Below are 27,446 nucleotides of genomic sequence, written 5' to 3' on the forward strand. Positions count from 1 at the left end.
AGGAAATCAGTTCTGAATATTCATTGGAAGGACTGATGTTGGAGCTGAAACTCCAATACTCTGGCCACCTGATGTGAAGAACTGACTCATTGGAAAAGACCCTAATGCTGGGTAAGATTGAAGGCAGAAGGAGAAAGGGATGACAGAGGGTGAGATGGTTGGATGGCATCACTAACTCGATGGACATGAGTTAGAGCAAGCTTCAAGAGTTGGTGAGGGACAGGCAAGCCTGTCATGCTGCAGTCCATGGGGTCCAAAGTGTCAGACACGACTAAGCGACAGAACTGAACTGAAACTGATCTTCAGGGTGTCTGTAAAATGTACATGGCCCTCACTGGGCAAAACCCTAGGAACATAACACTTACATTTCCACACAGGGTATACCTAAACAAGTAAACACTCTGCGTGAGTGCAAGTAGGGCCTCCCATTCCTCTGGACCATGATGCACTCTGCAACCTCCGGCTTTATCCTAGAGAAGTACTTCCATCCAGCACTCAGTAACACCCACCCCGTGGCTGACGGGGGTGCCAGATGTAGATAGTGACCAGGGATCCCATTCTAAATAGTGTGGAGGAGAGTCTGCTTACGACAGAGATGGCCAAGCAGGGGACATAAAACAGGAGAGGCAGTGGAGTTCTCCGGGTGGGGTCCACGTCCTGTCACTGGGTACATTCTGTACACACGGACCCCTTCCTTGCCTGCAGTCAATTCATGAAGACTTGACTTCATTAAGGAGGGGTTGGGGAAAGGTGGGGCCTGGCTCCAAGCGCCCCAGCTGGCGTCCCCCACCCCGGGGCAACCCCGCCCAGATTTGATAGAGTTAGCCCAGGCGGGGAGAGAGGCGGGGAGAAGCTGCCGGGTGGAAGGCGGGGCCGGCCACTTCAAGCCGGCCAATAGGCGGCTCTCCAGGGCTGAGCCAGGAAAGGGCAGGGACGCAGCACCACCGCTTCCCGAGTTTCCCTTGTGGATGCACGGCCCCGGTGACTCCGCTCTTCCCGGTGCAGAGTGGTCTCAAGAGGCCGGAGGAGCGGACTCCGGACGGAATTTCCGAGAAAGGGGAGAGGAAGGGCGCTCCACCCGCTCTGGAGTGGTTAAGTGAACGATGAAGGGCCGGCGGCGGCGGCGCCGGGAGTACTGCAAGTTCGCGCTGCTGTTGGTGCTATACACGCTGGTGCTTCTGCTCATCCCCTCGGTCCTGGACGGCGGCCGCGACGGGGACAAGGGAGCCCGGCACTGCCCAGGTCTGCAGCGCAGCCTGGGAGTGTGGAGCCTGGAGGCGGCGGCGGCGGGCGAGCGCGAAGAGGGCGCGGAGGCGCGGCCAGCCGCGGAGGGGGGCGCTGGCGGGTCCCCTAGGTCCCCGGGCAACCTCAACAGCGCCGTCGGGGAGGCCGCGTCTCGCGAAAAGCAGCACATCTACGTGCATGCCACCTGGCGCACCGGCTCATCGTTCCTGGGCGAGCTCTTTAACCAGCACCCGGACGTTTTCTACTTGTACGAGCCCATGTGGCATCTGTGGCAGGCGCTGTATCCGGGCGATGCCGAGAGTCTGCAGGGCGCACTCCGCGACATGCTGCGCTCACTCTTCCGCTGCGACTTCTCAGTCCTGCAGCTGTACGCGCCGCCCGGTGACCCCGCTGCGCGCCCCCCGGACGCGGCCAATCTCACCACGGCCTCCCTCTTTCGCTGGCGGACCAACAAGGTCATCTGCTCGCCGCCGCTGTGCCCTGGCGCACCCCGGGCCCGCGCCGAGGTCGGCCTCGTAGAGGACACCGCCTGCGAGCGCAGCTGCCCACCCGTGGCTCTCCGAGCCCTGGAGGCCGAGTGCCGTAAGTATCCGGTGGTGGTCATCAAGGACGTGCGCCTCCTCGACCTGGGCGTGCTGGTGCCCCTTCTGCGCGACCCAGGCCTCAACCTGAAGGTGGTGCAGCTTTTCCGCGACCCGCGAGCTGTCCACAACTCGCGTCTCAAGTCCCGGCAGGGGCTGCTGCGCGAGAGCATCCAGGTGCTGCGCACCCGCCAAAGGGGCGACCGCTTCCACCGTGTGCTGCTGGCGCACGGCGTGGGAGCTCGCCCCGGGGGAGCGTCCCGCGCGCTGCCAGCCGCGCCGCGTGCCGACTTCTTCCTGACCGGTGCGCTTGAGGTGATCTGCGAAGCCTGGATGCGCGATTTGCTGTTCGCGCGCGGCGCTCCCACCTGGCTGCGGCGCCGCTACCTGAGGCTACGCTACGAGGACCTGGTGCGGCAGCCGCGCGCCCAGCTGCGCCGCTTGCAACGCTTTGCCGGGCTCCGCGCGCTTGCAGCCCTCGACGCCTTCGCGCTCAACATGACGCGCGGCGCTGCCTATGGCGCCGACCGGCCCTTCCACCTGTCGGCGCGCGATGCCCGCGAGGCCGTGCACGCCTGGCGCGAGCGCCTGAGCCGAGAGCAGGTGCACCAGGTGGAGGCCGCCTGCGCCCCAGCCATGCGCCTGCTGGCTTACCCTCGTAGCGGGGAAGACGTCGATGTCGAGCCGCCTGAGGACGAGGAGACACAGCCAGAGCCCGAGGAGGACGACGCCACGTAGCCGGCCACCCCGGGACGGATCCGGGTAAGGTGGCCCCCCGGGCAGAGAAGGGGCAGGAAAGGTTCTTTGGGGAGCTAGGATCAGCCTGCAGCGGGAGGGGAGGGATGCCGTCTCAGATGGATCTCAGCGGGTGAAAATAGATCCGAGCGGTGGGGTAAGCCCAGCTGGGAGCGTTTGGTAGCGTCATCTGGATCTCTAGAATAGACACCTGCCTTCTCAGAGGAAGACCCTGAGAAGGTAGAGGTTAATAGCTGAGGTGGGACCCAAGCCTCCGCACTCTGTTTCCTCTCTGAAGTAAGAGGTAGTATGGTCTGTTGAGAATGAGGGAGTGGGGAAAGGAGAGGGAGGAGGGGTCTGAGAGGAGTAGAGAAGGTTTGAAAGTCACAGTGAAGCTCGAGATTGGAAATTGACATGAAATGTATAGGATTTCGTGGACCATTTCTAGGACCGTTATCATTTCATCTTGAGGCCACTCTGTCCTATGGGGAAACCTTTTGAAGCAGTGTTTGCAGGCACAGAGAAAACCAAAAAGCAGGATTTGAGGGAAAGTTGTTCACTGTTATCCTATCTGCCCCTAATCCGTTTCATATTTCTTCTCTGCCTCTGCCTCTCTGACTTGCAGACTCCGAGTCTTTCCTTCGGATTTACCAAGCAGATAGGCGTAGTCAGGCCTCTCTTGCGAAAGTTGTGTGTGTGTGTGTGTGTGTGTGTGTGTGTGTGTGTGTGTGTGTGTGTGTGTCTCTGGTAGTCAGGCCTCTCTTGCGAAAGTTGTGTGTGTGTGTGTGTGTGTGTGTGTGTGTGTGTGTCTCTGGTATATTGGCCGGGAATGGATTTTGATTTCCCCTGGTGACTCCCCCCACCCCCGCCCCCAATTGCTGGAGTCCACAGGATATTTGACCATATCCCGTTCACATCAGCTCACAAAAGCTGCCTGGTCTGCTTCCTCTAATGCAGACAGAACCTCTGGGCTGGGCTTCCCCAACTCTGCCCTATCCCCTTGAGAGATGGAACCTTGGATGGACATTAACATCTTTGGCTGTGACTGCAGAAGGATATTTGTGAAAAGATATCCCCTCCCCATTTTTTTTTTTTTTTTTGGTTCTTTCTGTGTAAAGCATATATCCAAAGCTATCCTAAGATGCCAAAATGGGGCTTAAATGATCTCAAAATGTGTTCAGTGTCTGGATCAGCCTATGTTCGTTGGGCCGAGGGAAGTTTGTTGTGCATGATGCTGACCTCACGAGTCTAGTGAGTGGAATAGGAATGTGATTCCCCAAATTTTGTATGAGTTGGAAGGGTGCAGTCCAGAGGAGGAAAAGCAGCGCGGGCTGGGCGGAAGTGACTTAAGTTTCCATTCATTAGTTTAGTGTAATTCAGTATTCCTCTGGGATGAAGCTCTGAGGACAAAGTTGAAGATGTTAATGAAGATGAATTTTGTTGCTGTTAATAGAGCCAGAGTTGCAGAGTGATTTTGGAAGCTGACTTTTCTCCCAGTGATCAAGTGGTTTTCTTAGTTTCTGTAATTGCTTAGGAAGTCTGTGTTCTTTCCTAAGCAGAGTGAAGGTAAAAGGCACCGGGTGACTTGGAACTTGTCACTTTTTAACAAAAACATCCTTTCATCTGTTAATCCTGTGTTTACAGATGTAAGTAACATAATGGTTCCCAACCCTCCTTCACAGGTCTGAGGGGCCGTCTCTTGAGGACAAATTGCTGCAGTGTTTTATGGCTTTAAGAGCTGACAGTCTCCCAGAAACTTTTACTGTTATTTTTTTTCATTTTTACTAACATGTGGCACTGACTGGGGTGAGGTAAGAAAGTGAACTGAGAGGAGGATTCGAGGCCACAAGTCTTCATCCTCTAGCAGGTTAGAGTCTGTGTAGGTGGCGGTGACTATGGGGCCAGACATTGGTGCTGGAGTTTGGAAGAGCCAATTGGGGCTTCCTTTGCAGGCTTGCAGAGACATCTGGGAAAAAGCTTTAAGCTCTTTCATTCTCTGGTGATTGAACCCTTCCTCTGGCCTTTCTGCTGGAATTATCAGGCATGCACTATGTCACCACCAATCAGTGGATTTATTAAAATGCTTGTATTCCTGGTTCCTAGAAGGATAATGTTATTGGCCAACTGATGAGTTTCCAAAAGTCTGTCACATTGCACTCTATGGACGGGAAGGGGATGGATCCTTAGGTACCAATGCATTGAGTTAGGCATAGTGGCTATATCATTGTTATGACTGCCAACGAAAATAATAAACAATCTATAATAGGAATAGAAAACATTTTATTTGAGCCAGACTGAAGACTATAGCCCCAAAGACAGGAAGACGGATGACTCTGAGGAACTTCTCCAGAGAAACATGGTTTTCAGCCCAGTTTTATATTTTGTCAGAACAAAGAACACTAAGCAAGTCAGGAATCCATTCTGGCCAGGTTTAAAAAAATCAGCACCTACACAGTCAGTATGGCCTCAGCCCCTGGGAAGTGAGTTTTATCATGGAAGGAGCACCAGCATTGGTGTCCCAGGAAGGGAGACATTTAATTTTTATTTTTAACATGGACAATATTTTACTTCTATGCCCTTTTCATTAATAAAGTAGATGAACAGTGTATGTTTAATAGGCCACAAACAGGCTGTTTTAGTTAGCATCACATTTTAGTTAAATCATGTGTAAACCAGAAGGACTTCCCCATACCTCCATATGTGAGCATTTCTTTCATCATGGCATATTACCAGTTTTATAGATGAGAAATCAAAGACTCCGATAAATCAAATAACTTGCCCAAAGTCACACCTGGGCTGCTGAAGGTCAGGCAGCAGTGGTGTTAGACTCCAGAGCTCAGAATCTCTCCATTATAACACTCCCTCATCTGTGCTCCCCCCCCCCCTTACTATCTCCTGGCACACCTTTGGCACCACCACAGCCAGGTTTAGTGGCTAGTCTAGGGTGAGAACCACATTTAGCTTTATTACTAATACTGAAAAAACCAATAAAATATCCCTGAGCACTGCCAACAGCAGCTACACAGGAGAGCCTGTGACTCTAGCTAGGGCCATCTTCCCCATGGCTGTCCTTCACCTGGGACACTGCAGCATGCCCCCGGCTCAGCAGTGAATTAACCTGAGTGACTTCTGGATGCTCCAGACCTGACAGCCAGGATTTGGCAGGGTGGGGGGCCAGTGTACTTTTTTTCAGGTCTGGGTGGGAATTGTAGCAACAAACCAAGTCACTAAGGAGCCAGGCCCATTCCATCTTTTCCATCTTCTTGGCTTTCCTTCATCAAATTATCTTCCCACTGTCACAAGATGGTAGCCTCAGCAAGAAGCATCACTTCCTCACCCAACTATGCAGGGTTGTGAAAATGCAGAAAAGAAAGAAGCTGGTTAGTAAGGGGTGCAGTTTTCCCTCATGTGTCTCTCTTGTCTTCAATCTGGTTATAAAACCTTCTCCAGAAGCCCCTACTCCAGCTGGCTTCCTTCTATGTCTCACTGGCTAGAACTGGGTCACGTGGTCTGACCTAACCCAGTAATTGGTGAAAGGGAAAGGCGTCCTCTTGACTGGCTTAGACCAATGGGTTCTCAGCCCTGGCTGAGCATTGCCTTCACCTGAGGAGTTTTTTGGGTTTTTTTTTTTTTAATGTCACTATTAAAAGAGCTCCATCCACAGAGATTCTGATATAATTGGTTTGGGGTGGGATCCAGTTATTAGGATGTTTTAAAAGCTCCCCAGGGGATTGTACAGTGCAGCCAAAGTTGAGAGTCACCAACTTGGACCAGTCTTGCTTCATGCCCTGAGCTGAGCTGTTGCCACTGGATCAAGATCAGGATGGGGACTAAAAGGGTGTGGATGAGCAGTGAACTGTCTGACACAGTCATTCATGTGGAAGAACTTGGAGCTGTGAAATACCACACAGCTGTACGGTGTTAATATGGAAATAGGAAAAACAGCTTGAATTAATCATGGCTCTATATATCACCCTCTCACATTCCTTCAGTGCTTCCCAGGTGGCGCTAGTAGAAAAGAACTTGCAAAATAAATAAATAAATAAATAAAATAAAAATAAAAATAAAAAAAAGAAAAGAACTTGCCTGCCAATGCAAGAGATGAAAGAAACATGGGTTCACTCCCTAGGCTGGGAAGAGCCCATGGAGAAGGTCATGGAAACCCACTCCAGTATTCTTGCCTGGAGAATCCCATGGACAGAGGAGCCTGGTGGGCTAGTCCGTGGGGTTGCAAAGAGACACGACTGAGTGACTTAGCACACACAGGCTCACTTCATAGAAGTAACCACTATGTTTCTTGTATGTCTAGGAATGTTTTATGCAAATTCAAACAGAAATATAAAGCCCTTTTGTACTTAAATCTTTTTAATTCCTTAAACTTTTTAAATTGAGATATGACATAACTTTATATTATTTTCAGTTGTACAACATAATGGTTCAGTATTTATATGTATTGCAAAAGATCTCCACAATTAGTCCAGTTAATATCCATCACCACACATGGTTATATAGTTTTTTTTCTTATGATGAGAACTTTTAAGATCCACTTTCTTAATAACTTTAAAGTATACGGGAATTCCTTGATGGTCCAGTGGTTAGGACTCAGCATTTTCACTGCTGAGGTCCCAGGTTCAATGCCTGAGTGGGGAACTAATATCCCACAAGCCGTGTGACATGGTCATTGTGTGTGTATGTGTATATACACACAAAAAATAGTATTATTAACTTTAGTCACAATGCTGTACATCTCCATGACTTATTTATTTTATAACTGGAAGTTTATACCTTTTGATCCCCTTCAGCCATTTCAACCTCTGCCCCCTGCACCCTCTGCTTCTGGCAACCACTAGTCTGTTCTTTGCATCTATGAGTTCATGGGTTTTAGGGAGGGAAGTAGAGGGCTTGATTTCACATATAACTGAGATTATACAGTATTTGTCTTTCTCTTTCTGACTTACTTCACTTAACATAATGCCTTCAAGGTCTATCCAGGTTGTCACAAATGGCAGTCTCATTCTTTTTTTATGATTGAATAGTAATGCCTTGGATACTGTATTTGCTTTATCCATTTATCCATGGATGAACACATAGTTATTTCCATATCTTAGATGTTGTAAATAATGCTGCAGTGAACATGGGAGTACAGATATCTTTTTGAGATATCTGTTTTCATTTCCTTTGGGTAAATACCCAAGATTGGAATTGCTGGATCATATGGTAGTACTATGTTTAATTTTTAAGTAGCCTTCATCCCATTTTCCATAGTGGCTTCACCAATTTACATTCCCACCATTCTTGGGTGACCAGGAGAGGCGCTTTGCCATACTGGATTTCTGCTGTCATCTATCTAAAGTCCACAAACATGATGGCAAAGACAAGGTTATCAAAAACATGCCTTTGAAGAAGATGGTAGAGAGAATTCGAATTCACAAGTTCCAGATTCTAGATAACAAGGTAATCACTGCCTTGGACAAGTACTTGAAACTGAGCAATGGGGAGAATGTGGCCTTTGAATATGTTCACTTCTCTCAGTCACCCACCCATCAGTCCCTGGTCAGCAGTTAAAAGCATGTATATCACCTGTTTTGAAGAATCCAGTACCAACTACATTTATTAAATATAAGGGCATGTTTTTCTTTCTAAAAATTGTTTAGTGAGATTTTTAGGGACTATTTTCAGTATTTTTGTGCCAGTTAAAGTGGGATGCTTTTGAATCTAAAAGCTTAATTTTATAAAGTTGACTTTCCTAGATTAAAATTGTATATGCTTTTGGTAATTGGAAATTCTGAGAATATTCAGAAAACTAAGATCATGGCATCTGGTCCCATCACTTCATGGCAAATAGATGGGGAAACAATGGAAACAGTGACAGACTTTTTTTGGACTCCAAAATCACTGCAGATGGTGACTGCGGCCATGAAATTAAAAGACACTTGCTCCTTGGAAGAAAAGTTATGACCAACCTAGACGGCATATTAAAAAGCAGAGACATTACTTTGCCAACGAAAGTCCGTCTAGTCAAAGCTATGGTTTTTCCAGTAGTCGTGTATGGATGTGAGAGTTGGACTATAAAGAAAGCTGAAAGAAAGTGAAGTCGCTTAGTCGTGTCCAACTCTTTGCGACCCCATGGACTATAACCTATCAGGCTCCTCTGACCATGGGATTTTCCAGGCAAGAATACTGGAGTGGGTTGCCATTTCCTTCTCCAGGGGATCTTCCCAACCCAGGGATCAAACTCAGGTCTCCTGCATTGCAGGCAGATGCTTTACCATCTGAGCCATCGCACCAAAGAATTGATGCTTTTGAACTGTGGTGTTGAAGAAGACTCTTGAGAGTCCCTTGGACTGCAAGGAGATCCAACCAGTCAATCCTAAAGGAAATCAGCCCTGAATATTCATTAGAAGGACTTATGCTGAAGCTGAAATGCCAATACTTTGGCCACCTGCTACGAAAAACTGACTTATTTGAAAAGACCCTGATGCTTGCAAAGATTAAAGGCAGGAGGAGAAAGGGATGACAGAGGATGAGATGGTTGAATGGCATCACCGACTCAATGGACATGAGTTTGAGTAAACTCTGGGAGTTGGTGATGGACAGGGAGGCCTGGTGTGCCACAGTCCATGGGGTCGCAAAGAGTCGGACACAACTGAGCAACTGAACTGAACTGAGAATATTGGCTGCTAATTGTTGCCTTCACATTCTTACAAAATTATTTTCCATTTTCCTATGGAATATTCCAACAGCTGTGTCATAAGATATTGCTAAAATCATCCATTTATCCTTTGACAAAGAATCAGTAATGCTTAGAGAAAGATTTGTGGACTTAAACAAGAAACTTTATGCCAGTGAATTGATTTAGAATCCTTTACCGATTAGCATTAAACTTAATTATTAAGTATTTAGCTTTTGTTTAGGGATTTTTGTGATGGTGTTTTGTGAATAACCTTAGCTAAGTAATTCTTCCTTCCCCTTTTTTGTGTCAGTGTTTCAGAAAATGGTGAACTTGATACCACTGCCATCCCTAAATCCAGTTGTGACAAAATCTAATTCATGGGGTGTGATTTAAAGTTTACAGAAATAAAACTAATGAAACCTAAAAATTTTATAAAAAACTTCCCATATCTTCTTTTTAATGATTATCTAGTATTTCATTGTAAGAATGTATTGTAACATATTTAACTAGTTCCTAGTCCCAACATTTCATTGTGACATTTTTAATTGTGTTTTTAATTTTAATTACATTTTAATGTACATGTAAGTACATCTGTAAGAAAAATTTCTACAGTATAGAATGAGTATATAGGATATATATATATATATGTACACACACACACACACACACACACACACACACACACACACACACACACACACACACACACACACACACACACACACACACACACACACACACATATATATGGACTTCCCTGATGGCTCAGACGGTAAAGTGTCTGCCTACAATGTGGGAAACTGGGGTTTGATCCCTGGGTCAGGAAGATCCTCTGGAGAAGGAAATGGCAACCCACTCCAGTACTCTTGCCTGGAAAATCCCATGGACAGAGGAGCGTGGTAGGCTACGGTACATGGGGTTGCAAAGAGTCAGACACAACTGAGCGACTTCACTTCACTTCATATATACATATATATGTGTGTGTTTGTGTGTGTGTGTATACCTATAGGGTATATAGGCTTCTTTACATTTTGTGCTCTGCAACAAGAGAAGCTACTGCAATGAAAGTTGCACCAACTTCCACCCCCACCAGCTGTTTCTTGGAGTGTCTGTTTCCTAGACTTTCAGCAACAATTTTCAGCAATTTTTCCATTTTTTTCAATGTGGCTAGTATGATGGATGGAAAATCCTTTTCCCAGCACCCTGGCTCTCTCTGACCCTACAGTTCATCTCAGACAGTGAATAATTGCTGCAAACCTCAGGTTGAGATAACCAGATGCCAAGCTGAAATTCACTTCTTAGTCCTTCTTCAATGCACCTGTATTTGCAAAGAGTCATTTCTGTGATTCTTTTGAAAGACTGGACATGTTTTGAAATCTAAATGATCATCCTGGGATACCTTGATGGTCCAGTGGTTAAGAATTCACCTTGCAATACAGGGGATACGGGTTCAGTCCCTGGTCTGGGAAGATCCCACATGCCATGGAGCAACCAAGCCCATGCACCACAACTACAGAGCCTACATTCTGGAACCCACAGACCACAACTACTGGGCTGACATGCTACAAGTACGAATCCCATATGCCCTAAACCCCATGCTCTGCAACAAGAGAAGCTACTGCAATGAGAGGCCCATGCATCACAACTAGAGAGTAGCCCCTGCTCACCTCAACTAGAGAAAGCCTGTGTTCACTCACAAAGACCCAGCACAGCCAAAGATAAATATATATATATATATATATATATATATATATATATATATATTTAAATGTCATCCATTTATAAAACCACACTTACACAGACTGTCAGGTTGTAGCAAGCTTCTTATTAAGCTGACCTTCCAGTACTGCTACAAGGGATTGTACTTAGTGACTTGAACTTCAGCTATTTCGGGACACTATCACTGGGGAACTGAGGCTGCTTTTAAATAAGATTGAACTCTATACATTTTCACTGTATTCCTGAGAGCCTTCTTTATTGTGTGGGGCAGGGGTGGCAGGCAGAAGTGCTGAGGCAGCGTTCAGAGGGGTTTTTCAAAGAGGCTTTTTTTAGTCTGGGCAGGGATTTGTTTCCCATGAATACAAATGGAATATAAATAGTTGGGGGTGATGCTTTTAAAAAACATTTATAAGCAGCTGGCTTAAAATTCCTCAGTACTTCTTTTCTCAGCTCTCAGCATAAGCAGCACAGGAAAGACTGGAACTAAAAAAAGCCAAATGGGCCTTCCTTTTATGTGTCTAGTCAAAAAAGGTGATTAATAAATGAACTTCTGTCTCCATTGGTCTTCTGGCCCCTCATCCTCTCGCTTCATAGTGGAATTCAAGGAAATTTCTCTACTGAAAGAACTAGGGACTTCCCTGGGGTCCAGTGGTTAAGGCTTCATGCTACCAATGCTAGGGGCACGAGTTCGATTCTGATTGGGGAATTAAGAGCCTGCACGCCACCATGGTATGACCCCCCCCAAAAGTTTCTGCTCAGGTGCAGTATTAAAAAAAAAAAAAAGAACAGTAGGAACTAAGAAAAAGCACTGGCCCAAGTTCAAGAGCACAGGGAAGTGGAGAACTATTGGAGAACTGAACAGGAAGCAGTTTCAGTTGGAGAAAAGTTACCAAGCTCAGTGATGTCTTCATGGGAACAGGAAGCCTTCAGCTCTGCTCCAGCCCACAGGCACCAAGCCAGCGGCATCTGGCCTTCTGCACATGAGAGGCCGTCATGCTGGGTGCTGAAAAGATGTTGGAGCAGCAGCTGATAGTGAATGTTTTGAAATTCGGGGGTTAAGAGGCAGTGGAAGATGACCACCCTGTTTGACTTCAGTGATGACCAGAGCGAGCAGATTCCCCTCCCCTGGAATGCATGCAGCAGGGGGCTTGGCTGTAGAGTCACATTCCAAAGATAGCCACTGAGGTAGACTTTGTCATGTGCCATGGGGGATCTTAGTTCCCTGACCCAGGGATCAAGCCTGTGCCCCCCTGCAGTGTAAGTGCGGAGTCCTAACCACTGGACCACCTGGGAAGTCCATGTGCTAATTTGCTTCAGTAGTGCCTGACTCTTTGGGACCACATGGACTGTATCCTGCCAGGCTTCTCTGTCCATGGGATTCTCTAGGCAAGAATACTGAAGTGGGTCACAGTGCCTTCCTCCAGGGATCTTCCCGACCCAGGGATCAAACCCACGTCTCTTATGTCTCCTGTTTTGGCAGGCGGGTTTTTTAACACTAGTGCCACCTGGGAAGTCCTGGCAAGTCTGTAGACTTATTTTTTACTCATGGAATGGAAGCCCTTTCTGTTAAAATGTTAACCTTCAGGCAGCAGCATTAGAAGGAGACCCAGAAGGCACAGGAGTGTTGTGAGGACATAGAGAGATCTCTGGGCCCTGACAGCAAGAAGCCCCAGATCTGGCCTGAAATCCAAATGCATAGAGGGCTGGCTTGAACAGATTAATATTGCATGATTAAGATGGTTTGGTCTTGGTAACCAGCAGGCTGGAAGCAGAGAAACAAGCTCAACTGAAAGGCTGAAATAGAGCATTACAGAAGCATTTGTAAAGTATGGGGAGCAGGTAGGGGCTGGAAACTGAGTTCTTCTGTAAAGATGATGGACTGGGAAAAGTTATGAGCAGCCTCCTGCAAACTAGGTTGAAGCAGTCCTGACATACATACAGCTCAGGTGAACATCAAGGAAAAAATGTCTCAGGGCTTTGAGGGTCACTTTGTCCATGACTGAGACCAGACATTACCAAAAAGGACTCATTACTGCCTTAGAGAGGTTATGGGAACAGCAAGCCAAAAACACTAACATCAAAATAATGTTTTAAAAATAGGACTTCCTTTCAAACACCCTAGAGCTGGCATATGTTAAATGTACAGATTTTAGAAGCAATAAAATAGATGCTCTCCCTTCCTCTAATAAAGGATTATCGCTAACAGGGATGCAAGAAGGGAAAACAATATATTTTTCAGGTTCTGCAAACAATGAAAAAGTTAAACTTTGTTGCCTTTCTGTCCATTCCCCTCCTCCACCCCATCCCCCAAACTGGGGATTGCCAAGGGGACCATTTTGCAAAAAAGGAGATGGTTGGCTAAAAATAAACACACAGAGCCCTCCCAAAGAACAACAAAACTCCCAGCATTATTAAATGCCTTTTAGATTTGTTTTTATTTCTCCACAGTCAAAGGGGATGATAAATTATTTTGAGCTCAGGAAAAATCCATCTCCTGCTCCTAAGTATGGCAATCTCTGGCAAGCCTGTGGGCCCAGGACAGGAGAATGTCCTTTGGGAGTGAACCTGCACTTGGTCATGGTGACATTTTATCCCCACCAGACTGTAGGCAGTTCTAGGAAAGGGTGGTGCCTTGATCTCTCGGCAGAGAGAGAGAACCAGAAATGATGGGCTAGACTTGGGCTGACCCAAAGACTCTGTACCCTGACTAGCTATTCTAACATGTGAATCCTGAAGCTGATGGTGGGGGCAGCCTTAGTGCCCCCCACTCTATTGACTTATAGCCTTGTAGGGGCTAAAGGGCTGCCTGAATGACAGGTCCAAGCTCTGGGCACTTCCTAGCCCCTGGCACCCCCACTTTGTAGATGGCAAACATCTGCAAGTGGGCAGTCAAATAGATAGTATAACATACTGACTCCTGTTCCTTTATTTGAGTTGGGGATGACTTGCTCACAAAAGCAATTATATATGCTAATTAAAATTGTGCCTCAGAGCAGCTCAAAGAACAGGAAAATCCCAAGTCAACGAGGCAAACTCACCTCTTGCCAAGTTTTATTAATGCTGGTTTGGAGTTTGCTGGTCTGAAGTTTGCTAAAAAAATTTAGGAAATTTTTAGCTGGTGGTGGGTATGATAAATGTGGAAATAAAAGATAAAAGATAAAATTATTTTATTCTCATAATGGCCATTTCATTTCTGCACTGGCTGACTCTGGGGTTTGACTAATGAATCACATGGAATGAGGTTTTACTCTAAATTCTGGAGTAGAGAAGTGAGTCCTCTTCTCCCACTGGGAGTAGGGAGGGGCAGGGGTGTGGCTCAGCTTTGGACATGGGCTGGTGGCTTCTCCCCTAGTTTCTCCCTTTACTTCCCAGACATGAGTTTTATTTGTTCATGGCTTTTTGTTTGCTCGTTTTTAACAAGTCTCTGTTTTTACCTGAAGGGAGAGTTGTATTAAGTAGGACTGAATTATTGACTAATGCAGATAGACTGGTGCCCCCTGCCACTGCCACTTAATTTTTCAGATTAAAAGTTTGGAAATGATTTATAGCATGTATACTGCTTAAAGTACTTTTCTAGGCTATTTGGGGGGTGTGCTGTTATATTAGCAAACTCAGTGTTTCCTATTTCATTTTGCTTCACAATCACAGGGAGAGAATGCTTGCACTTTGACATTGCTGGTATTTCAAGTATTATTTTAACATTATCCCTAGGCAGCTCCCTTAAAAAAAAAAAAAAAGACAACTTAATGGCTGTATTGTCACAAACATTGTCAGTCATTTCCGTTTTCCTTGGCACTGCATCTCACTGATTTGAGGTGAAAACAGGAAGGTGAAGAAAGCTTAACCCAGGTTAACAGATAAGCTTAGATGGTAACATCACCCACAGGCTGCGGTTCTAGCATAGGATATCAGAAGATGACCTCCCCCACCCCACCCAAGAACCTGTCGCCCTTGAAAAAGAGGCTGAAGGCCTATCCTCGGCCCATTTGTTCTGCAGCAGATCTGGGAGGAAGGCTGTTACAATAGGCTGGAAAATAATTCCCCCATGATAACAGGACAGGTTGAATACCCGGAAACCTCAGCTCCCTCAGCTCAAGTGCCAAGTCCCAGGACTGACGTCTTTAGCATCTGTGAAGTGGCTCCTGGTGGGGAACACGGGGCAACTAACTGGCACAAGTGTGTAGGCAGGGATAAATGAAACCAAGAAAAACTGGAAGGAAAGAAGGGTGAAGAGAAATCTACTAGTGCAATTCAAGGAAGGGAGGGAGGTGCCCATGCAGGTTGGCAGAGCCACTGGGGACACCCAGGGCTTGGTACCTAATGTGAAATGGGCCAGGAAGGCCAGAGAGAGGCAGATTCATTTGGCCGAATCTTCTGTTGTCAACCTTGAAAGCCGGCAGGAAATTATTACTTCCTCCTCACCATCCCAGTTTCGAAGGTTGAAAAAAGTATGATTAAAATGCTAAGAGTGTCTTCCTGAGTTATTCCACCGAGGGAGCCTCAGCCAAGCCAACTGCAAGCAATCGCAGCCTGGAATGAAAATTTCCCTTTGATGGCAGTGAGGCTGTTAGTAGGTCAACCAGCTGTATTTAGGGCCAGGCTGGTTATTTAAATATTCAAGGGAACTGTAGCAAAGGAGATAAAATACACCCAACTCATGGGAGTATGACTTTCTATCATTAAGTGAACAGTCTGTTTTTTAAAAGTGCAAGTGAATTTGTGAATTAATTTGAGTATTAAGGAATGACAACACTTCAGTGCCACATATAAAAGAACCTTTTGTAGATGCATCACAAAACAATACATAGAAGTCTTTGTAATTCTGGAAATTAATTTCACTAAGATAGTTTTTTTAAAATTATCTATTCTTTCTTATCACAGGTCTTTAAAGAGTTTTGACTTAGGAGTGACCAGAGGGTCTACACCATATCAGGTGGCTCAGGCAGTAGCAAACATTCTCCCCAGATGTTGGGCAAGTGGAAATCATTTTAATCAAGAAATATAGTACCTTAAAATTTAATTCTACATGATTAAACATCTAGCAGTTGGGGGAAAGGGCAAAGCTATATTCTTGGTAACTGTAACTGGCTGATAACCTGAGAGTTCAGTTTTAAACTGTGCACAAAAACTTGAATACTTCATCGCTCTAAATAAATCAGTCCCCATAGTATTAAGAAGAGTGGGGTCTGGAGTTAAATTCTTAATCCTATACCTAAAGGATTTAGGAATTTGGGGGAACATCACACTAAGAATTCATGGACATGTTTATGTTTTAAACACATCCAAAAATTAATGAAAAATGGTAGGAAATTAACTGAGAGTTTTTATAGGATCTACTTGGAGGTGAAGTCAGAACTGCAAGGTATTTGAGCCACCCTGCCCTGGTGCAAGAGACATTCGGAAATTGAGACCAAACCCAGAAGATAGGAGTCCATTTCCAATGTGAAGAAAGGGCGTGGTGGGGTTGCTGCCTGTGCCCCGCCTGGCTTAGCAGGACTTCAGAACTGTTCTTCAAATAGCCCAGAAGCAGTACTAGATCTTTGAGGGCACCTGTCTCTTCTCTATAGGCTTCCTAGGTAGTGCAGTGGTAAAGAATCCGCCTGCCAATGCAGGAGATGCAGGAAATGTGGGTTCGATCCCTGAATCAGGAAGATCCCCTGGAATTGGAAATGGCAACCCACTCTAGTATTCTTTCCTGGAGAACCCCATGGGCAGAGGAGCCTGGTGGGCTACAGAGTTGCAGAGTCAGACACAACTGAGCACACACACACTCTCTCTCCTCCCACCTTGTAATGCTGGGCAATGTTACAAAAAATCTGAACTTATGAAAAGCAGTGGGGTACTCTTTCTGCCCCCTTCTGATGCCTGTGTCAGAAGCTTTATCTCCTTTATGAAATAAAAAACTGAGTTCTTGTTTTTTGTTTTTTTTTTTTAAAAAGAAAAGCAGCTTTTCAGGCAGATTTTTTAAAAAAAATCTTTAAAGAAGGTTTTTAATAAAAGAATTTAAGAGTACTTATGGGTCTGGAGATTGGACTGATAGCATCTCCATAAATGTCTGTTGAGACATGGGATCTGATCAGGCAACATTTAGCACTTGGTTGGTTATAGACAGCCACCCCAAGTTACTGCCAGGTTGTTCTCAGATCTTTAAAATGACCCCAATGGAGAGCTAAACTCATTGCATAAAGAGTGATTGAGGAAAACTTTTTATTTTGAAATAAGTATAGATTCATGGAAAGTTGCAAAAATAGTACAGAGAGATCCAGTGTACCCTTCACCCAGCTTTTCCCAAAGGTAATGTCTTACACATCTTAGATGTAGATCAGTATCAACACTAGGAGATTGACATTGGTACGATCTACAGCCTTAGTCAGTTTTCAACAGTTTTTACATTCACTCATTTTGTGTGTATTTATGTGTATAGATTTGTCCAATTTTATCACATATGTGTAAATACTATCACAATCAAGATACAGAATGGTTCCATCAGCAAAAAGAAACTCTCTTATGCTACCCATTTATAGTCACATACCTCACCTTACTTTCCCTGGCAAACACTAATCTGTTCCCCATCTCTGCAAATGTACTATTTTAAGATTGTTATAATATATAATATTATATGATTATAATATATATAATCATATATATTCATGATATATAATATTCATTATATAATCATATACAATCATATATTGTACAATTACAACTATATAATTATAATATATATTATAATCACATACTATATAACCTTTTGAGATTGTCTGTTTTCATTGAGCATAATTCTCTGGAGATCTGTCCAGATTGTTGCATGTTATCAATGTGCTAAGTCACTTCAATCATGTCCGATTCTTTGCGACCCTATGAACTGTATGTAGCCTGCCAGGCTCCTCTGTCCATTGGATTCTCCAGGCAAGAATACTGGAGTGGGTTGCCATGCCCTCCTCCAGGGGATCTTCCCCACCCAGAGATCAAACCTGTGTCTTCCTGCTGCTCCTGCATTGCAGCCTTTTTTTTTTTTTTTTTTTTTTTAGGGAACTACTTGACTTTTTAAAAAAATTAATGTATCTATTTTAATTTGAGGCTAATTACAATATTGTGGTTTTTGCCATACATCGACATGAATCAGCCATGGGTGTACATGTGTCACACCATCCTGAACCCCCTTCCCACCTCCCTCCACACCCCATCCTTCTGGGTTGTCCTAGAGCACTGGCTTTGAGTGCCCTACTTAATGCATCAAACTTGCACTGGTCATCTGTTTCACATATGGTAGTATACATGTTTCAATGCTATTCTCTCAAATCATCCCACCCTCACCTCTCCCACAGAGTCCAAAAGTCTGTTCTTTACATCTGTGTCTCTCTTGCTGTCTTACATATAAGGTCATCATTACCATCTTTCTAAATTCCATACATATGCGTTAATATACTGTATTGGTGTTTTTCCTTCTGACTTACTTCACTGTGTATAATAGGCTCCAGTTTCATCCACCTCATTAGAACTCACTCAAATGTGTTCTTTTTTATAGCTGAGTAATATTCCACTGTGTATATGTACCACAGCTTTCTTATCCATTAGTCTGCCAATGGACATCCAGGTTGCTTCCATGTCCTAGCTACTGTAAACAATGCTGCAATGAACATTGGGGTACACGTGTCTCTTTGAAGTCTAGTTTCCTCAGTGTGTATGCCTAGCAGTGGGGATTGCTGGGTCATATGGCAGTTCTATTTCCAGTTTTTTAATGAATCTCCACACTCTTCTCCATAGTTGCTGTACCAGTTTGCATTCCCACCAGCAGTGTAAGAGTGTTCCCTTTTCTCCATACCCTCTCCAGCATTTATTGTCTGTAGACTTTTTGATGGCAGCCATTCTGACCGGCATGAGATGGTACTTCATTGTGGTTTTGATTTACATCTCTCTGATAATAAGTGATGTTTTGCATCTTTTCATGTGTTTGTTAGCCATCTGTATGTCTTCTTTCAAGAAATGTCTGTTTAGTTCTTTGGCCCATTTTTTGATTGGGTCATTTATTTTTCTAGTATTGAGTGCAGCCGAATTTTTTTACTGCTGAACCACTGATCAATAGTTCATTCCTTTTCATTGGTGAGTGATGTTCCATAATATGGATGTACCACAATTTGTTTAACCATTAACCCATTTGAAGGACATTTGGATTGTTTCCAGTTTTGGACTATTACAGATAAAGCTTCTATGAATATTTGTGTATAGGTTTTTATGTGGATGTAAAATTTCATTTCTCTGTGATGAATGCCCAGAAGTGCAATTGCTGGATTGTGTGGTATATATATGTATGTTTAGTTTTATAAAAAACCTACCAAAAAGAATATGAAAATACCAAACTGTTTTTCAGGGTGGCTGTACCATTCATTTTACATTCCCATCAGCAATCTTTGAGAAGAAAATTTGTTGCAGCCTCATCAGCATTTGGTATTGTCTTGTCACTATGTTGCATTTTAGCTGTTTTAATAGGTATGAAGTTGTATGTCATGGTGGTTTTCATTTCCCTTTTCCCACTGGCTAGACTTGGTGGGCTGCTGTCCATGGGGTCGCACAGAGTCGGACACGACTGAAGTGACTTAGCAGCAGCAGCCGTAATGTTGAGCATCTTTTCATGTGCTTACTTGCCATCCATATCTGCTCTTTGGAAAAAATGTTGATTCAGATGTTTTGCCCCTTTACTAACTGGATTGTTTTTTACTCTTGAATTTTGAGAGTCATTTGTATAGATAAAAGGCCTTTGTCAGATATGTGGTTGCAAGTATTTTCTCTCAGACTGTATCTTTTTTTTTTTAATCTTCTTAACCAGATCTTTTGCAAGAGCAGAAGTTAAACAAGATCCAATTTATCATTTTTTCTTTTGTGGATTGTGCAGTTCTTAGACATAATGTCTAAGAACTCTTTGCCTAGCCCTGGGGCCCTGAGGATTTCCTCCTGTTTTCTTGTGTGAGTTTTATATATTTTTTATTTTGCCATTCCTTATAAATTTTAGGATAAGCTTATCTATATCAACATTTAATCCTGATTTATTTTGAGTTAATTTTTGTATAAAGTATGATGTTCAGGTCAAGGTTTTTTTGTTGTTTTGTTTTGCCTATGGATGTCTAACTGCTTTTGCACCATTTGTTGAAAAGACTGTCTTTCCTTCAATGAATTGCTTTTGCACTTTCGTCAAAATTTAGTTAGCTATACACATACATATGTCTGTGTCTGGGTGTTTTTTTTCCCTCACTGAACTATCTGGCCCTCACCAGCATCACATGTGATTAATATAGTTAAATGTAGCTTAGTATTGAATAGAGTCATTATTCCTACTTTGCTAGCTTGCTAAGTCGTTTCAGTTGTGTCTGACTCTGCAACCCTATGGACTGGAGCCTGCCAGGCTCCTCTGTCCATAGGATTCTCCAGGCAAGGATACTGGAGTGGGTTGCTGTGACCTCCTCCAGGGGATCTTCCCGACACAGGGATTGAACCCATGTCTCTTACATCCACCTGCATTGACAGGTGGGTTCTTTACTTTTAGCACCATCTGGGAAGCCCTATTTCTACTTTATTCTTTTCCAAAAAGGTTTTAGCTATTTGGATTTCTTTGCCTTTCCACGTAAATTTTAGAATAAGTTTGTCTATATGTGTAAAAGTCATTGATAGAATTTGATAGGAATATTACTAAACCTATAAATCAATTTCAGGAAAAATGACATCTTTACTTAAATCTTCCAATCCACAACATAGTTATATCTATTGATTTAGATCTTGTTTCATTTCTTTTCTTGGTGTTTTGTAGTTTTTAGCATATGAGTCCTTTAGTTCTTTGGTTAGATTTATACCTAAGTATTTAATTAGAGCAATTTTAAATAGTATGAGGATTAAAATTTGCTCTAAAAATGTTCATTTCCAGTATATATAAATACAATTGATTTTTTAATATTGAGTTTGTAACCTGCAAATTTGCTGAATTCATTTATTAGTTCCAGGAGTTTGTTTTGTTCATTCCTTGGAATTTTCTATGTACATAATAATATAATCACAAATAGGGGCAGTTTTATTCCTTTCCAAAAACATGTTTTTTCTTTTTCTTGCCTTATTTAATTGGCTAGAACGTCTAGCATTATGTTGAATACACATGTTAAGTGCAGATCCCTTTGTGTTCTTCCCAATCTTAAGGGGAAAATATTCAATTTTTCCCTATAAGTAATGAGGTTAGATGTAGGTTTATGTAGATTTTTAAATATTAAGTTGAGAAAGTTCTCTATCTGTAGTTTGCTGAGAATTTTTATCATGAATGGGTGTTAAATTTAGTCAATGTGTTAAATTTGTAAGTTTCTTGAGGTGGGTGCTCTAATTATTGGTTTGAGACCTTTCCTTTTTTCTAATGTAAGCATCTAATTCTGTAAATTTCCCTCTCAGCACTGCTTTGGCCATGTGTCACAAAATTTGGTGTGTTGCATTTTATGTGTCCATCTAAGTGGACATTTAGAAATATATTCTTTAATTTCCAAACGTCTGGAGAATTTCCCCCTATCTTTCTGCTATAGATTTCTAGTTTGATTGCATCAGGATTAGAGAACGCACTCTGTATTGTTATTTCAGTTCCTTTCAACTTTTTTCAGGTTTGTTTTATGAACCAGGGTATGGTTTGTGTAGGGAATGTTTCATATATGTTTAAAAAGAATTTCATATATAATTTCATATATGTTTAAAGAGAAGAACAGTGCTTCTACTGTTATTAGGTGGAATGGTGTACAAATGTCAATTCAAATGTTTGATTGATAGTATTGCTTTGTTCTTCTCTATCATTGTTGATTTTCTGTGTAGTGATTCTATCAATTGTTGAGAAAGAGGTATTGAAGTTTTTAAATGTAAATTTGGACATGTCTATTTCTCCTTTCTGTTTCAGTTTTTGCTTCAAGGAATTTTAAGTTCCGTTGTTTGCTATACACATACACATTTGGGGTTGCTATCATCTTCTTGGTGGGTTGAACATTTTATTTACTAAAGTCTATTTTATCTGATATTAATAAAGCTACTCATTTATTTTAATTAATATTTGTCTGGTTATATTTTTCATCCTTTTACTTTCAATCTACTATATCATATTTGGAATTTTATATATATATATATATTATATGAGCATATAGATGGATCATTTTTAAAAAACCATTCTGTTGGTCTTTTTGTATACCATATTTGTGGGGTTTGACCATTTATATTTAATGTAATTATTGATAGTATAGGGCTTATATTTTCCAGAGTCTTTTTCTTTATAGGTAATTACAAAATATTTAATTCCTTGTGCTATGTAGTAGGTCCTTGTTGGTTATTTATTTTATATATAGTACTGTGTATACATCAACCTCCTGATTTATCCCTCCCCTACCCCTTCTCTTTCCCCTTTGGTAACCATAAGTTTGTTTTCTATGTCTGTGGGTCTATTTGTACGTTATTTTTTTTTAGATTCCACATATAAGTGATATCACATGATATTTGTCTTTCTTAGGATTGTTTCACTTAGTGTGAAAATCTCCAGGTTCATCAATGTTGTTGCAAATGGCATTATTTCATCCTTTTTTATGGCTGAGTAATATTCCTGTGTGTGTGTGTGTGTGTGTGTGTGTGTGTGTGTGTGTGTGTGTGTGTGTGTGTGTGTGTGTGTGTGTGTGTGTGTGTGTGTGTGTGTGTGTGTGTGTGTGTACCACATCTTCTTTAGCCATTCAACTGTCAATGGAGTTTTAGGTTGCTTCCATGTCTTGGCTATTGTAAATAATGCTGCATTGAACACTGGATCTTTTTAAATTATAGTTTTCTCTGGATATATGCCTAGGAGTGGGATTATAGAATTATATGATAACTCTATTTTCAGTTTTTTAAGGAACCTCCATACTATTATCCATAGTGGCTGTACCAATTACATTCCCACCAACAAGATAAGAGAGTTCCTTTTCTTCCACATCCTCTTCAGATTTTATTATTTGCACTTTTTGATGATGGCCATTTTAACCATAGTGAGATGATACTTCATTGTAGTTTTGATTTGCATTTCTCTAATAATTAGTGATGTTGAGCATTTTTTCATGTGCCTGTTGGCCATTATATATTTTCTTTGGAGAAATGTCTATTTAGATCTGCTAATTTTTTTGATTGGATTGTTTAATTTTTTTATATTGAGCTATATGAGCTGTTTGTATATTTTGGAAATTAATCCCTTGTCAGTCACATCATTACAAATATTTTCTCCCATTCTGTTGGATGTCTTTTTATGGTTTGCTTTGCTGTGCAAAAGTGGCTTCTTTAGATTACACCTATGTAACTAATCATAACCTGCTGTTCTCAACATTCTACTACCTCAAGTGAAGTGTAGAAATTTTATGTCCATTTATGTTCCATTATCCTGTGCCCTTTATAATTCTCTTGTAATATTTTCTCTGTATATTGAGAACCACATTATACAATGTTATAATTTTTGCCTCAACTATCAAACATAATTTTTTTTAAACATAATTTTTTAAACTCAAAAGAACAGTCTATTAAGTTTACTTATATTTTATCCTCATCTTCATTCTGATGTTTCAAGTTCCTTCTTTTATCATTTACTTTCTGCTGGAAGAACTTCCTTTAGCAGTTCTGTTGGCAACAAAATCTAGTTTCCTTCATCTGAGAGTGTCTTTATTTCACCTTCATTTCTGAAGGATATCATGAAATATAGAAGTCTGAGTTGACAGTTATCTTCTTTCAGCTCTTTAACAATGTGCCACTTCCTTCTGGCTGCCATGGTTTCAGATATGAAATCCACTGACATTCATATCATCGTTTCCATAAATAATGCATCATTTCTCTCTAGTTGTTTTCAAGATGTTTTTGTCTTTACTTTCCTGAAATTTGATTATGTGTATCTTGGTGTAGATTTCTTTGGGGTTTTGTTGGGGGTTCACCCAGTCTCTTGAATCTGTAGTTTTATGTATTTTGCCAAATATGGGAAATGTTTAGCCATATTTATCAAGTGCTTTTTCAGCCTCAATCTCTTTTCCCTCTTTTTAGAAACTTTAAAAAATGAACAGTAGATAACTTATTGTAATACCACAGGTTTCTGATGCTCTGTTCATCTCCTCTCACTCTATTGACTTTCTTTTGTTCAGATTGGATAGTTTCTATAGTTATGTTTTCAGATTCACTAATTCTTTATCTGTCATCTCTATTCTACAACTGGGACCCTCCAGTGAGCTTTTAAATTTTATAAAATGTTTATTTACTTATCTTTGACTCTGTTGGATCTTTGTTGCTGTTTGAGGGCTTTCTCTAGTTACGGCGAGTAGGAGCTACTCTAGTTTCAGTGTGCAGGCTTCTGATTGCGGTGGCTTCTCCTGTTGCAGAACATAGGCTATAGCGCGCACTGGCTTCAGTAGTTGCAGCATGCAAGCTCAGTAGTTGCATGTCCTGGGCTCCAGAGCATGGGCTCAGTAGTTGTGGCTCCTGGACTGTTGCCTCATGGCATGTGGGATCTTCCTGGACCAGGGATTGAACCTGTGTCCCTTACATTATCAGGCAGATTCTTAACCATGGGGCCACCAGGGAAGCCCTAAATTTTTGGTTATTGTATTTTACAGTTTTAAATTTTCCATTTGGTTCTTTTTTCATTTTTGTTTTATATTTCTTTGCCAGGATTTTTTTTTCAAGTTGTGTTTATAATTGCTAATTTGGAAAGTACTTTTATGATGGTGGCTTAAAATCCTTCTTGGAAAATTTCAGTATCCATGTCATTTCAGTGTTGGCATCCGTCAGGTGTCTTTTCTCACTTAAGTCAAAATCTCCCTGGCTCTTGGTTTGACAGGTGGTTTTTATTGTATCCTGAACATTAGTTGTATATTTGAATATGTTATGAATCTCTGAATTTTATTTAAGTCTTCTAGTTTAGCAGGCCTCCACTGACAGTGCACTGGTAGAAGGGGTGCATCACCTGGTTATTGCCAGGTGGGTGGGGTAGTCCAGGAACTCTGGCTTCCCACCAGGCATCTGTTGACAGGAATGTGTGCACGCATGCTAAGTTGCTTAGTCATGTCCAACTCTCTGCAACTCCATTGACTGTAGCCTGCCAGGCTCCTTTGTCCATGGAATTCTCCAGGCAAGAATACTTGCCATGCCCTCCTCTAGGAGATCTCCCTGACCCAGGGATTGAACCTGGGTCTCCCACATTGCAAGCAGATTCTTTACCATCTGAGCCACTAGGGAAGCCCTCTACTGACAGGAGGGTTGTTTTTTTTTTTTTTTTTTCCTGAGGTAGTTGGGTTTTGTCTTTCTAGACTGACCCTCTCCCTCTCCTTTGGCTAGAAAAAACAGGCTTTTCATGGGGGCTTTATGGTCTATGGCCATTGACATTTCTGGTCTGCTGGATTTTTCAGCACCCATTTTAGGATATAGATGAGGCAAAGAGAAAACCCAGGCAACGCATGGCTGTGTTGTTCCACAATTCCCAACATTCCCAATCAGTCTACCTTCTTTTCCCTTTCTTTCAGTCTTTTCTTTATTTTATAAATTGTGTTTGGGAAGAATTTTAGTTATACTCTGTGGGAGGAATAAGGAGAAATGCATCTATTCTATCTTACCTGGAACCATAGTCAGCCCATCTGGAGACTGGTTTTTATTAAACTTAATTATACTGAAATTTGACATGCTGGGGCTTTATGTAAATAACCTGTACTAACAGAATGCTAAGGGTCATTAGACAGGCCTCAAGGCATTTACGAAATTAGCTCTTTCCTAATGCTTAGTATGATTCTTTACTGCACATTCTTAATCATCTTGAAAGTGCTTCTTACCCAAACACTGCATCAGTAGTTTTATTGAGTTTCATCACACTAGAAAATAATGTCAATGGCATTACTTCATTCTTTGAAATGGTTGAGTGATATTGCATTTTATATATGTACCATATCTTCTTAATGCCATTTGCAATAACATGGATGGACCTAAGGATCTTCATACTGATTAAAATAAGACAGAGAAGGAGAAATATCGTATGACACCCCTTGTATGTGGAGTCTAAAAAGAAATGATACAAGTGAACTTATAAAACAGAAAGAGACTCACAGACTTAAGAGAATGAACTTATGGTTGCCAGGAAGAAGGATGGGGAGAAGGGATAGTTAGGGTTTTTGAGGTGGACATGTACACACTGCTATATTTAAATGGATAACCAACAAGGACCTACTATATAACACATGGAACTTTGCCTTCTGAGCCACCAGGGAAGCCCTGGATGGTTACATGGTTGGTGCCTAAAGATACAGCTTCAGTCCCAGCCCTTACCCCACTCTATCCAGCAGGTCTCAGAAAGTTCTCCTCAACAGGCAGTCCACAGCAGCAGCTGCAGAAAGCACAGTCACACTAGAAGAGGCGCCCCCATCTTTTTCCTGTCTATCCTCCCCAAACGCCTCTTGGGTCACAAGCAGAAATTATAAATACTGATTCTGTATGGATTTACAGCATTGGATAATGCAGCTTAGGTAAGGAAGATTACAGGTTTCATATTTAAGAGGCCTTATATTGTCCAAGTTCAACAGGCTTTCCATCTATGGATTTCTGTGTTCTGAAGTTCAAACATCCTTTGTTTCTTTCCTTCCAGGTCAGTCACCATAAACCAGGACACTCAGCATGTTGTCCCAGCACTGGAAGAAGCCACGCTGTGGAGGCAATCTATCACACTGTCAGAGACTGGGGCTTGACTTGGTACCAACTGCTGTGCAGTTGGAGCAGGAATATCATGGGCTGTTAAATAATGAATGACACATTGGTTGAAACGAAGTTTCCAGTAAGGAAGTGACAGTGCAATGCAGATAATTATGGCAATAAATTAGGAAGAGCTTTAGTTCCCAGCCTGACCATGCCTCTGTTGGAGCCAATTCAACAGGGCGTCCTCAGAACAAAGAAGAGACGTGATTTGGTACCGTTTCCCATCAGCAGGTGCCTGGACAAAACATCAATGTGAAGACGGGCCAAGTGCAGTCCTATGTATCTTGATTAAATCACTTAATATTAAATAAAAGATTTGGGTGGTGTATTTTAAAATCTGACTCATCCAGCTTTTCTTCAAATAGCTCCCCTGGCCCCCACCCCTAAATGGATTTTTTAAAAGTAATTTCCTGGGGTGGGAAAACCCTAATGAACTGAAAGAAATGTTTGCTTTTAAATTGTTCTATCTGATGTTTTTGTAATTATACTATTAAATGATTCTGGAGTCACTGTTAATGACAAGATTTGTTTTGGATTTTGCTAGGGAGCAGATTTTATGATATAGTTCAATTGCCTGATTTAGGGAGCAGTTAGTCTACATATAGAGGAATACAAGGACTATGAGAGAAACTGTAGGAAGCTCAAGAATCTTAGCAATTCACCAACACTCAAAGCCTGTTAAAGATTTTTGCAGGCTAGGAGAAGTCACAGGTTTCAAGTGTTTATTTTAACTCAAAGGCACATTTTTAAGT

At 42.3% G+C, this 27,446-nt stretch overlaps 1 protein-coding gene across 1 annotated transcript; it reads left to right on the forward strand.

Moving 5' to 3' along the window:
- The first annotated feature begins 922 nt into the window (after positions 1 to 922).
- Positions 923 to 27,210, forward strand: CHST7 (carbohydrate sulfotransferase 7). The gene is made up of 2 exons (XM_043895468.1): positions 923 to 2,588; positions 26,588 to 27,210. The coding sequence occupies exon 1, from the start codon at positions 1,104 to 1,106 to the stop codon at positions 2,562 to 2,564; it is 1,461 nt and encodes a 486-aa protein (XP_043751403.1). The 5' UTR covers positions 923 to 1,103; the 3' UTR covers positions 2,565 to 2,588; positions 26,588 to 27,210.
- Positions 27,211 to 27,446: the final 236 nt, after the last annotated feature.

The sequence above is a fragment of the Cervus elaphus genome, chromosome X (assembly GCF_910594005.1).
Source record: "Cervus elaphus chromosome X, mCerEla1.1, whole genome shotgun sequence".
Taxonomy (NCBI): domain Eukaryota; kingdom Metazoa; phylum Chordata; class Mammalia; order Artiodactyla; family Cervidae; genus Cervus; species Cervus elaphus.